At 40.8% G+C, this 11,553-nt stretch overlaps 2 protein-coding genes across 10 annotated transcripts; one reads left to right on the forward strand and one right to left on the reverse strand.

The window, feature by feature from the left end:
* Positions 1 to 19: 19 nt before the first annotated feature.
* On the forward strand, positions 20 to 8,023 carry LOC120641929 (uncharacterized aarF domain-containing protein kinase At1g71810, chloroplastic-like). 9 transcript variants are annotated; one of them, XR_005662448.1, is made up of 21 exons: positions 20 to 499; positions 608 to 652; positions 748 to 786; positions 895 to 1,065; positions 1,584 to 1,736; positions 1,934 to 1,969; positions 2,660 to 2,703; positions 3,024 to 3,114; positions 3,208 to 3,249; positions 3,346 to 3,454; positions 3,600 to 3,714; positions 3,887 to 3,936; positions 4,100 to 4,178; positions 4,263 to 4,313; positions 4,380 to 4,598; positions 5,046 to 5,090; positions 5,432 to 5,539; positions 5,650 to 5,691; positions 6,180 to 6,365; positions 6,609 to 6,728; positions 6,819 to 7,183. XR_005662448.1 is itself a non-coding variant. In XM_039918254.1 (21 exons), exons 1-21 carry the CDS (start codon positions 140 to 142, stop codon positions 6,921 to 6,923), a joined length of 2,124 nt encoding a protein of 707 aa, XP_039774188.1. In that variant the 5' UTR covers positions 23 to 139; the 3' UTR covers positions 6,924 to 7,183. The 9 variants fall into 9 exon arrangements, 4 of the variants coding, with proteins under 4 accessions (XP_039774189.1, XP_039774190.1, XP_039774188.1 ...); XM_039918254.1 differs by having other exon boundaries at positions 23 to 499; positions 1,593 to 1,736; positions 4,457 to 4,598; XM_039918253.1 differs by having other exon boundaries at positions 24 to 499; positions 4,457 to 4,598; positions 6,819 to 7,605.
* LOC120641931 (shikimate kinase 3, chloroplastic-like) lies at positions 7,420 to 10,345 on the reverse strand. The gene is made up of 10 exons (XM_039918258.1): positions 9,924 to 10,345; positions 9,267 to 9,313; positions 9,086 to 9,140; positions 8,931 to 9,003; positions 8,739 to 8,826; positions 8,404 to 8,486; positions 8,203 to 8,332; positions 8,012 to 8,090; positions 7,809 to 7,873; positions 7,420 to 7,713 (listed from the first exon to the last, which is right to left on the reverse strand). Exons 1-10 carry the CDS (start codon positions 10,132 to 10,134, stop codon positions 7,660 to 7,662), a joined length of 885 nt encoding a protein of 294 aa, XP_039774192.1. The 5' UTR covers positions 10,135 to 10,345; the 3' UTR covers positions 7,420 to 7,659.
* Between the last annotated feature and the right edge of the window lie 1,208 nt (positions 10,346 to 11,553).

Genomic DNA, 11,553 nt, shown 5'->3' on the forward strand with positions numbered 1-11,553 from the left:
CAAGCCTCCAGGCTTTCTAAACACCACTCCCTTTGGCGCCTAATCCCCTCACTCCAGTTTCGTCTTCCTCTATCCATCTCCTCCGAAATCTCCATTCACCCTTCGAATCCTCAAATCCTCCGCGTCTCGAGGAGTCCAGATGCTTCTACTCCAGCCCCGCGCAGTCCCTGCGCCCGCTCTGCGAGAGAGGCCACCGCCACCTCGGCCCCGGCCTCGCCGGCGACTGGCGCCGCCTCCTCTCGCCGCGGCGTCCGGCTCCATCGCCGTCAACTCCGATGAGGATGCCTTCACCAGGTGCTCCGGGTACCTGTTCGAGGAGGGCGCGGCCACCGAGTCGGAGCTCCCCAGCACGTACGACCTCCCTGGCATCGCCGCCGTGTACCGCCGCCGCCCGCTCCTCGTACTCCGTCGCTCGCTGCAGATCGGCACCTCCTTCGGCCGATGGTTCGCGCTGCGCTACCTCGACCGCGTCAACGAGCGCGCCGACGACATGTTCGAGGTCCGCCCTCACGCTGCGCTTGCTTTTGATTGGACCTGCGCATGCTTGCTGTTTGATCAAATTCCTGGCCGTGCTTTGGTTCACCGATGATTTGGTGTTGTCTTGCAGCTTCGGGCGGCCCAGCTAAGGAGGATATTACTGGAACTTGGCCCAGTCTGTTTCATTTCCCAATGCCTGCTTGTTCATGTGTGCGACTCCCTTATGTGATGATCATTAGCTTGTATATGATGCTGCTCTTTTAATCGCAGGCATTTGTGAAGATCGCGCAAGCAGTTTCTTCACGGCCGGTGAATTTGACTAGTTGCTACATTTTCACTTGACCTATTGAAATCGCATGCTTGGAGTGCCTTAACTTTGACTTTATATGTGATAATTGCTTGTTTCATTTCCTGCAGGATATTATTCCGCCTGCATACCTTGATGAGCTGTCGCTACTTCAGGACCGCATAGCACCATTTTCAACCGATGCTGCATTTAACATTATAGAAAAAGAGCTTGGGCTACCACTGGATATGATTTTCTCTGAGATATCACCTGAGCCTGTTGCTGCTGCATCTCTTGGGCAGGTCCGATCAGTTTACCATTTTTTTAAATAAATGTCTTTATGGACCAATTGACCGCTCTTAGCAGCATTTTGCGTTTCTAACTAAGGAAGCAGAGCACAATTGCATATGGTCAGTTTCATTATGATAGTTGAGTTATCTGACCGTATCCTCATTGCTGCTATTTGAACTTTGAAGTTTGAACACCAAAAACTGATATGCAACTCAACTGCAGTTTGCAATTTTGCATGTTAATATTCGTTACTGGATGTTTCCCTGAAGGAACCCATTCAATTCAAATTTAGGAGCAACTGAAGTACTGTAGGATGGAAACCTAAACATGTATGAAGTTTCAGTCACGTGTTTCCTTAAAGGAACCACAAATAGGTAACTTACGGACTTGAAATTTAAAGAAAAGCGCCCAGTCCGTAACAGCAACTAAAAGGCACAATAAGATGGAACCATGTACTTGCATCATAAACTCAAATATTGATTATTTCACACTTCTCAATGTTGGCATTCCATTTTTCTTACATCTGTAGGTTTACCAGGCTAAACTTCGCTCCAATGGGAAGGTCGTTGCTGTCAAAGTACAAAGACCTGGTGTTCAAGCAGCAATTTCATTGGACATATATATCTTGAGGTTCCTAGCTAGTCTTGCAAGGAAGGCTGCCAAGTTAAACACAGACCTCCCAGTAAGTTTGTACTATTATTTATCCATGTAATCAACTGAAGAAATTTTTTTCTTTCAAAGATCAAAAGATAGAAAAATAACCCAACAATAAGGGAAATTTCCTTTTAAAATTTCAACTATGTTATTCTGTATCATTTATGTTGTGTCTGTTCTGTTTATTGATTTTTAATCACATGTATTTGCTTCTCTAATATGCAGGCTGTGCTTGACGAGTGGGCATCAAGCCTATTTCGGGTAACTTTCCCATATATTATGATCTGATATGTCATTTCCATGTGAATTTCTAGACGTCATTTTGTTTTACTTTGGCTCATGTCAAATGCTAGTCAATAAAATTCACAATTTGCCTGTGGCATACTGGCATGATATAGCATCTGACAGAAGTATGAAAAGTAACCATTAACTAGAGGTCTAGAGGCATAAAATAGTATGCCTATTCCTTAAGAATGGCTTCATTGGGGTATGTGGGTAATAGCAGTCTGGTAGGAAAACAAATTATGGGCAGTCAACATCCAAAATCTTGGCTATGAACATTTAAATTATATCTGCAGTATTTTACTATTTTTTGTGCTACCATTTTATTCAAAGTTCACTCAGCTCAAGTAATTTGAAGTTTGCGTATGAAATTATTAACACATGTATTATAGATATATATCCAAGGAAGAATGTAAATACCAATCATTTCCAATGTGACAGTGGTTTAAAATAATTACATTCGTACTTTTTAGCATGGGAGTCCACAGCTTTTCTGATAAGCTCTAGAGCCTGATGAAGAATAGATGTTATTATTCTGGCAAGACTGTGCTCCAGTGACTAGCAATTTTCTAGTTAGAGCTGTTAGGCTCTGTCAGGCATCTGGTTAAAATTTTAGCTGCATATTCTTAGAGATTCACATTGAATACAGGTAAATCACATTTGATGCAGGAGATGGATTATAGAGAAGAAGCAAGAAATGGACTTAAGTTCAGGTTGAATTCTTCATCCACTAGACAAAGTCCCGTTCAACTTATTGTCTATGAAAATACACCTTCATTGAGAAATATATGATAATTTAGAACCTGAATGGTCAAACATCCGTCATTTTTTCGCTACAAACATGTGCAAACTATTTAGATTGAGACCATCAGATTTAATTGAGAACTACTTTCCTTGTATAATATTTGTGCTTTTTCAGTAAAGTATCTATTCTTTACATTTTTGTAACATTTACTACGGAAATTGATTATTTGAGATTATGATTATTTCATCACGAAACGGTTTCCTGAAACATCTTTTGATTCTGTGACAGAGAGTTGTTTGGGAAATTTAGAGATGTCTCGGTTCCTGAAATGTATATGGAGCAGACTAGAAGGCGAGTCCTTGTCATGGAATGGATAGAGGTAAACAGCTTCTGATCTTATTCGACTGTTGGCAACCAAACATGCATGCAAAATTGCAGTATGTAATTCTGCTTGCTCTCTGTGGTCTTGTAGGGTGAAAAGTTGTCAGAAGTCAGAGATCAATATTTGGTTGAGGTAAAGGACCTGCCAAAGTTCAAGTAAACCACGTAAAAGTTGGGCTTCACTAAGCAACATTGATCAAATATTATGCTGGCATATTTTACTTTACAGGTTGGAGTATATTGTTCGCTTTCCCAGCTATTAGAATATGGATTTTATCATGCAGATCCACACCCCGGAAATCTTTTGCGTACGGTTGATGGGAAATTAGCATACTTGGGTAATAGTTGTATTTTACTATCTCTCCACTATAGATTGATGCGTATAGCCCTGTGGGTGACTTGGGCTCCAAGTTTGATTCTTTACCACCCATTGAATGAAGTTCACACTGTTTCAACTAAATATGACACATTATTTGTTAATAGATTTTGGGATGATGGGTGAATTCCGGCAAGAGCTTCGCGATGGATTTATTGAAGCCTGTCTTCACCTTGTTAACCGTGATTTTGATGCTTTAGCAAAAGATTTTATCACTCTTGGGTAAGAAAATTACTCTGAAATGAAACAAGTCAGTTTATGTTAACTTCCATAGGTTTTCATACATCGGGTTGATTGTCAGTTATCAGTATCAGTATGTGATATGTTATGCTTGTGAAATGGAATTCATTTATACTAATAACTTTTTCCTCTCTTATCTTTACATGTCTTGCAGTTTGCTTCCTCCAACTGCCCAGAAGGGTGAAGTCACAAAGGCATTGACAGGTAACCCAGTTCAAGATGAATATTGTATATGTTTGAATATAACTCAGAATTAGTTGATATAGATACCTTCGTACTAATCTCAAATCTTTAGATCAGAAATCATGTCATAATACTTGTCCAATTGGTGACCACTCAGTGGCCTAATCTTTTATATCTGTCTCAGGTGTATTTGAGAATGCTGTTAACAGAGGAGTTCAGAATATAAGCTTTGGAGATTTGTCAGGAAATCTTGGACGAACAATGTACTAATCTAGTTTACAGAGAACCATTTCTTCAATGGATACACTATAACTTTGTGCTATTAACTAGAGCTAGCGTTGTTTCAGGTATAAATTCAAGTTCCAGATACCTTCTTACTTTTCCCTTGTAATTCGAAGGTAATGACTAATGAGTTCGTCCACAATATTTGAGCGAAGTGCTTCACTAACAGAGCTTGCATACAGGCAGATGCTATTGAATATTTCTGAGGTGTCTGATATTTGTGTTTGTCATAAAAGAGGTTTGCCGTGTGATTTTTCAGCCTTGCTGTCTTGGAAGGTATTGCAATCAGCTTTAATCCAAACTATAAAGTGCTGGGCAGTTCGTACCCATGGATTGCAAGAAAAGTTCTCACTGACAATTCACCAAAGCTCCGATCAACTTTGCAGGCTCTTCTTTATAAGGTTGAATTTGCATTTGTATTTTCAAAAAATTTTATATCATACTCCCTCAATTTCAAATTATAGGCCATTTGACTTTTTTGACCCCAAGTTTGACCAGTCGTCTTACTAAAAATTTGTGCAAAATATCACTTCTTTTGTTATGGGTTGCTTTATCAATACAAGATCTTCAATAATGACTTAAATTTGGCAATGTTTGCACAAATTTTTTGAATAAGACGAGTGGTCAAACTTAGAGTAAAAAAAGTCAAACAAACTACAATTTGGAACGGATGTAGTATTAACTATTGAGGTTTCAATCATGCTTACAAGTTTACAAGACCAATAACGACAGTTTACTCCGAATTACAGTATTTTTCAAATTTCCTGCCTATGTTATGCCCAAGATTCTCTCTGTAAATTTTGTAAGTTTTGACTACCTTTTCTTTCTTCAACTAAAATATGTTACAGGATGGCACTTTCCAAATTGATCGTCTGGAGTCTTTGTTATCTGAGGTTGGTTTCTTCCGTTCTATGTCTTAGATACTTCCCATCCCAACCAATGAAGTTGTGTTATGTCTAATGCGATATTTGTGATGTGAATAAAGATTTAACTGTTTGAAACGTGGTGGGACTGTCTAACATGAGGAAGAAGGCAGCCTATTACAGCTAATTCGTAATTTTTTAGATTAAAGCTAATTCGTAATAATGATTCACATATTCATTTGGGTCTTGTCATTATTCATTAAACAAAATGCCTAAAGCTGAAGCTCTAATTAATTGCACTATGAAACTATCTGCCTTGGTATGTGGTACCTACTTCTGAGCATATTCCCATTGCATGGTTCTTTTTACAGTCACTTCGTGCCAGAACAGAGCAATCATTGGTCAGAAATCAACAAGAAGATGTTGATAGTGCGAGATATGCAATTAAGCAAGTCTTGTCATTCACGCTCACGGACCAGGTAGGACCAAACCAGGCCAATAATTTTTCGACACCGAACTAACTCTTCACAACAACAAACAAGATTGAACCTGATAAATAAATATTTGATGCTCTGTGCTGCCTTTGCAGGGTGCCTTTGTGAAGGATTTACTTCTTCAGGAGATTGCTAAGGTAGTACCCTGTTAAAGGCACAATTAAACATTGAGTTAGCTTGATCATCATAATATTTGGAAAATCCAAGGCATCTTAAGATTCTGTATTCTAAATATTTTACGCCTAAGCATTTAAGCAAACAGGTCGCAAAAAGGTTAATTCATTTTTTTAGTTTCTTTTTTATTTTTGAATTTGAATTCATTTTTATCGCAAAAGTAATAAGTCACTCCAACCGCTTAGGTTCCATTTTCGACATTCTACGCATGCTGACAAGGAAGGTATCAGATAATATATATAGTATGTTTTGAAATTAGTAAATTTGTTAGGGAAATTTCTTAAATGGTGACAGGCATTCCTTGTTGTTCATCTTTATTGGTTTTCAATAAATTTCGATTGACTTTTAGAAGATATCTTCTAGCATTATTCATGTTGGCTTAAAGTGAGCTTGCATACCTGTTTGATAAGAGTACTTTCTGGCTATGCGTTCTCAAGAATTTAGTGTGCAGGGAATAGATGCACTTGGTGTAGCTACATTAAGCTCAGCAACATCTGCAGCAGCTTCCAGATTGCCATTTGCTGGTGGTCCATCTCCATTAACCTCACTAGATGATGAGGATGTCACTAACTTGAGAAATCTATATCGCCTGCTCCTACTTTTATCTAAGGTTTCTCAGAAGGAAAATTCATCTCCGGTATGTACAATTTTCAATAGATCTCAGCTTTCTGCTTTCTTTATCCATTTGTGTGGAAATGGAAAAAAAAATTTAGGTTAGATATGCATGTGATTTATCAAAAGCATACATATATTATGTTGTGGATTATCAATACATGTCCCCACTGACATGAGTTAAATGACTTCATACATCGTATTGCAAGATTTATAACTTTTTCTTTGAGCCTTTGTTTGTTTTGTTCATTGTGTATAAGTTTTGTAGATTCCTGGAAATAACAGTGCCATAGAGAAGGAAGGTGGTAGCACAGATGAACTTTCTCTTGTGCTGTATGAAATAACATCTCTGCCAGAATTTTTGCCAGTTATTTCCATCATTCCTGAGGTAAGTGGGAGATACAAGTTCAGTGAGACTAATATATGTCAAAATCCACATGGCACATGGCTCATTTGTTTATGTCCTTCTCTATTGAAGCTTCCACTGGAGTCCCAACAGCAGTTGCTTCTTCTGCCAACAGATTTAGCAAGCCGTATTTTATCTCGGGCTGTTGCTAGAACCATTAGAAGAATGTTCATATAAAGCTGAAGGTACAAGTTTTCCATCCCTGCTTCCTTAAATGTTTCTTTAACTATTATTTTGGAATCACTACTAGAAGACTAGGAGTTTTTCCCCCCTTGCAGTAGCATCTAATCTAGAATCCAAGATCAAACTGATTTTTGTTATGAATGATTTTGGGACACTTCTTTATTATATGTACATATTTTTCAAACAAAACGAGGCCCTGTAAAAGGCCCTTTCTGTTATGTCCATATGGTATACTAATGAAGTTTTGAGTTAAATTTATGTGTGATAAAAATAGAGTAAAATGCACCAGAGGCCCATCAACTTGTAGTCACTTAGGTCCGTAAACTCTAAAAGTGTATTTCTGGGTGCATAAACTTATAATTTGTATCACTTAGATCAGGCCCGTGAACTTGTAATTTGTGTCCCATATATCATGCACTGAATGGCATGGATTCATGTTATTTGATTTTATTTCACAATCTATATGACATAACGAAATGGCAATAGCATGTTAACCTGATGTGCTCTTCAACCATTCATTAATAAGATAAAGAACAAGTTGCGATTATTTTACTTAAAACTATTCTCTTATTCATCGCACAAGTACAAACACTCAAATAATCATCTTTCATGTTGCATGAACAACAATCTAACAGTACTGTAAAGAGCTCATGCAAAGGCATATGTACAAGCACAATTAAACAAACAGGGGCCATATGCTGTTGGTGCCCTTTTCCCCAGCAACAAGCGGTCAGTTTCTGACCATGGCCTTCTCAGTAAGAAAACTTTCCATCTTTAATAATGCCTGAAAGGGTTGAGGCGAAAAAATCTCAGTTAGATTTAGTTGTGAAGACCAATTCAGCTAAGGCGGAACAGGAAGAAAACAGAATTTCAGGATACCTCAATGGCAATGGTACTAGGTGTAAGTATAGTGACATCATTATGCCCTTGTTTTAATGCAATATCTGCATCAGGAAGAATTTGATCAATTAATTGAATTATGTGAAGCATTGTGTTTAGTGAGTTTGTCAGTAGTATAAAGGATCAGCAAATTCAGGATTATGCATAGCAGACATTGTTATTGAAAATTATAGGAAATTTACGTTCAAGTGAAACTCTGGCATCCGCATTAGCATACGAGTCCATTCTTTTCTCAAAAAGTGATGTAAGTTTTGCATAAGCCTGCATTAGGAAACAAAAGGCCTTAGCACTGAAAGGGTTACCAAAGTAGAATATTAGTCAGACTGGAGCTCAAGAGCTCAAATCTCATATGACAGTGAGCAACAGTATCTACCTTTGCATATGGGTCACCAGATTCCTGATGCAAGAGGGGCCGAGATGCAGTTCCCACGGCAGCAATCCTTCTTGCAAGTGCATCCAGTGGAACATCTAACCACACAGTCAGCCCTTTCTTCATGTAACTCCTGCAAATTCCTTGCAGTGTGAGAATTGGTTTCGAAGAGCAACCTCAGGGTAGTTTTGTCACTTCCAGTACCAATTGATTGGTCGGATCACGGCACCACCTCCAGTTGCAACAACTAACCGATGCATTGATGACAAATCCCTTAGGACCTCACTCTTGACAAGTTGAATGAAAAAAAAAAGAGGATATCAGAAAAGTTGGTTATCAGGTATAGAGGTATTTGAATAGGAGCTTAATGCTGTCAGCCTCTATTGGATTACAGCATTTATATCAGAGGTGAGGAATTTTCAATTCGATCTTCCTAGAAAGAAACATGAATGCCTTGCAGACTTGGGAGTCTTTCCCAGGCCTCCATCCTTTAATAAGGAAAAAAATTAATAGATCTCATTAGAGAAATGGGCATGTACCTCATTATCTCTGAAGAATGCTTCACTGTGGAGCTGAAAAATCTCAGCAACAGATGATATACCGACAGCCTTCTCTACCAACTTATCACTGCAATTGGAATAGGCCAGTAAAAAGAAAGAAAAAAAAGAGGGTACTTCTAAGAAGATTTGGTGGACGGTTGGTGAAGTTAATTATCAGAGAGTAGTACAGACCTGTCGAAGAAAGAATAACCTAGTACTTCAGCTAATATCTTCCCAACTGTAGTTTTGCCTGAACCCATCATTCCTGTATACCAAAGTACGCAAATATCATATATGCAAACCGCGACATAATGATGTGCTTGAGCTGAACTGGAACTAGAACTAACCGACTAGATAAATGCATCGGCCATCCAAGTAAGGGAGAACATCCTGGGCTTTTTGCTGGAATTAGCATGGATGTCAGTTATGTAAAAAAAAAACTATAGCTGGTCGGTTGATGTTTTCTCTCTCCAGTCAACTCAATTATCATTATATTACTTCCTATTTGCAAACAACTTATTTACTGACCTGTAGTATGAGAGCTTCATCGGCAGAGTAGTGGACCTTTTCAGTACCTGCGAGCCGCCATCATGTACGTATCAAATCTCAACCGTCTGGTACACGCTAAACTATGACTAATAACAGTACAACTATATGACTTAAATATCAAGCGTTGACATTGATTTGGAATCAATTGTACGAAACACAAGTAGCTATATCTTCCCTTAAAAACCACAAAACAGCCTAATCACTAGTATATGTTTGTGTCCATTTCAACTTCCAATGTTTTCTTGTACCTGGTTTGGAACGGCAACTTCCGAATGTATGGCCCCCCAACACCCAGAAGCCACTACGAACTGCTATATAGCCAACAAAAACCGTATGGCAACACTCGAGTTCCGCCACTTTGCTGTCCCCTCCCTCAGCCGTCGCGTGTCACGTGTGTGAAGCGTGTCAGGCGACCGACACATATCCTATCGGACCTAGCTATCTATCTCCCGAAATTCAGTACAACAAATAAATAAATAATAATCGATCAGCAAGCCCAAGCATAATCTGCCATGTTCATCGGCATCTATCCCATCTTAGCATAGCTAATCCATTTCCTGCCCTGCCTGGTAATCCCAGTACTTGTTAACAACAACCGCATGAACACCAAAGGAGAGAGGCAATTGAACTCTGCACCTGTCGATTTCTTGCAACACGAAGCTTTCATCTTTGCGGCACGGAGCACAGGATCCGTGCTCCTCCGCGGATCGGTTCCCAGAGCCAGCCTCGCCGGCAGCTTCTCCGCCGTGAGCCCCGCCGCCGGGACTCTTGCAGAGCAAGCGCCGCGCGGCTTCTCGAGCCCGGCCCACGCACCGGGCCGCGCCCGGATGCCCACGCTCGCCTCCATCTTCCTGTCGATCCGCGCGGCTTGATGTGTTGCTGTGACGTGTGGCTCAGCCGCTCGGGCGAGATGTGCTAGACGTGATTGGTGATGGTGGTTTTGGATAGGCCGGCCATCGCCGGGGTAATGAAGAGCTCGCCGGCGGCAGGCGGCGGCGGACGAGGAGGGCGGCCCTCCGTGCGGAGACGCGAGATGAGAGGGAATTGAAGGAGGTGGGAATTGTGGGCTCGCGGGGCTTTTATACAAGACTCCTCCGAGAGGCGGTCGTGAGTTTGGTTTCGAAGTGGTTGGTTTCTTGCCGCGTGGGTCCGGCATGTTTTCATTATTTTCAGGATCTGAAATCCTCATATTTTTCATAATATGAAATACAAGATCATCTAGCGTGACTCCAGTTTGATCATACGCCTGTCATTATGACCTGATGACAAACAAGAGCAGAAAATTGTACTGTATCTAAGTGACCTGCCTTTTTTTCTTTTCTTTTTTTTTAAAGTCGCAGTTTGACCTGGTGTGGCGTCCAACGTCACATGTTACAATGTTCGTAACCGTTTAATTTAAATCATATGGACATATTTTTATATACATAAATCAAATCATATTGAATTTGGATGGTATAATCTATCTTTAAACCTTTTTTGAAACGAAGTCTATCTTTAAACCTAATTATCAAAGAAAAGATGAGGCGGCAGCATATCAGATGCAACTTGTGGCATAGAATAGTCCAGAGACCTGCCAGTACGCGCGCCAACAGAATTGGCTTTAGCGGTTTCGGGCTTTCGGCTGTTCCGAGGACGAGAAAACCTTGCGAGATTTCTTACCTGCCCAAACGACAATCGAGAGTTAGGGATCACATCGTGCGTTAAATCCACTCAGGAGTCAGGACCAAGCCAAAGCCAGTAGCCACCCCTCCACCAAACACAAAATGGGCAACCGCGGGCTGCTCACGTGACGGGAAGGGCGTTTCCGTCAAGTACAATCCAGAATGGGCCCGTCGGGGTTAGTTGGGCTGGGTTATCTGGGATGTCCCCGCGCTCTCTCTCTGCCGGCCGGCGGTGGATCGATCCAACTACCACCGCGCCCGTCGTCCCGCACGCCACGTCGGATGCGGCCGAGCCGTAGGAGGGTTTGGTGGCTGATGGCGACGCCGCGCGAGGTGGTGAGACCGTGAGAGACAGAGACGTCCGAGCTTTCCCTTTCCTGCGGCAGACTGCTTTCTGAATTCTGAACCTGTCCTCAGGCGTCGATCTTTTGACATGGAGTTGGAGTCCGGACTAGATGGTGCATGCACAGTGCCGTGCAAGGTCATCTTTTTTTTCCTTTATTTTTTTTAAAAAGCTGAAGAACGTGGGGTAGAAAAATTGGTGGAATGTGCTAGAGTTCCACATGAAAAAGTGTGAAGGGATAAACAAGGATTTACATTACAAG

Source organism: Panicum virgatum, chromosome 7K (genome assembly GCF_016808335.1).
Source record: "Panicum virgatum strain AP13 chromosome 7K, P.virgatum_v5, whole genome shotgun sequence".
In the NCBI taxonomy this organism is placed as follows: Eukaryota; Viridiplantae; Streptophyta; class Magnoliopsida; order Poales; family Poaceae; genus Panicum; species Panicum virgatum.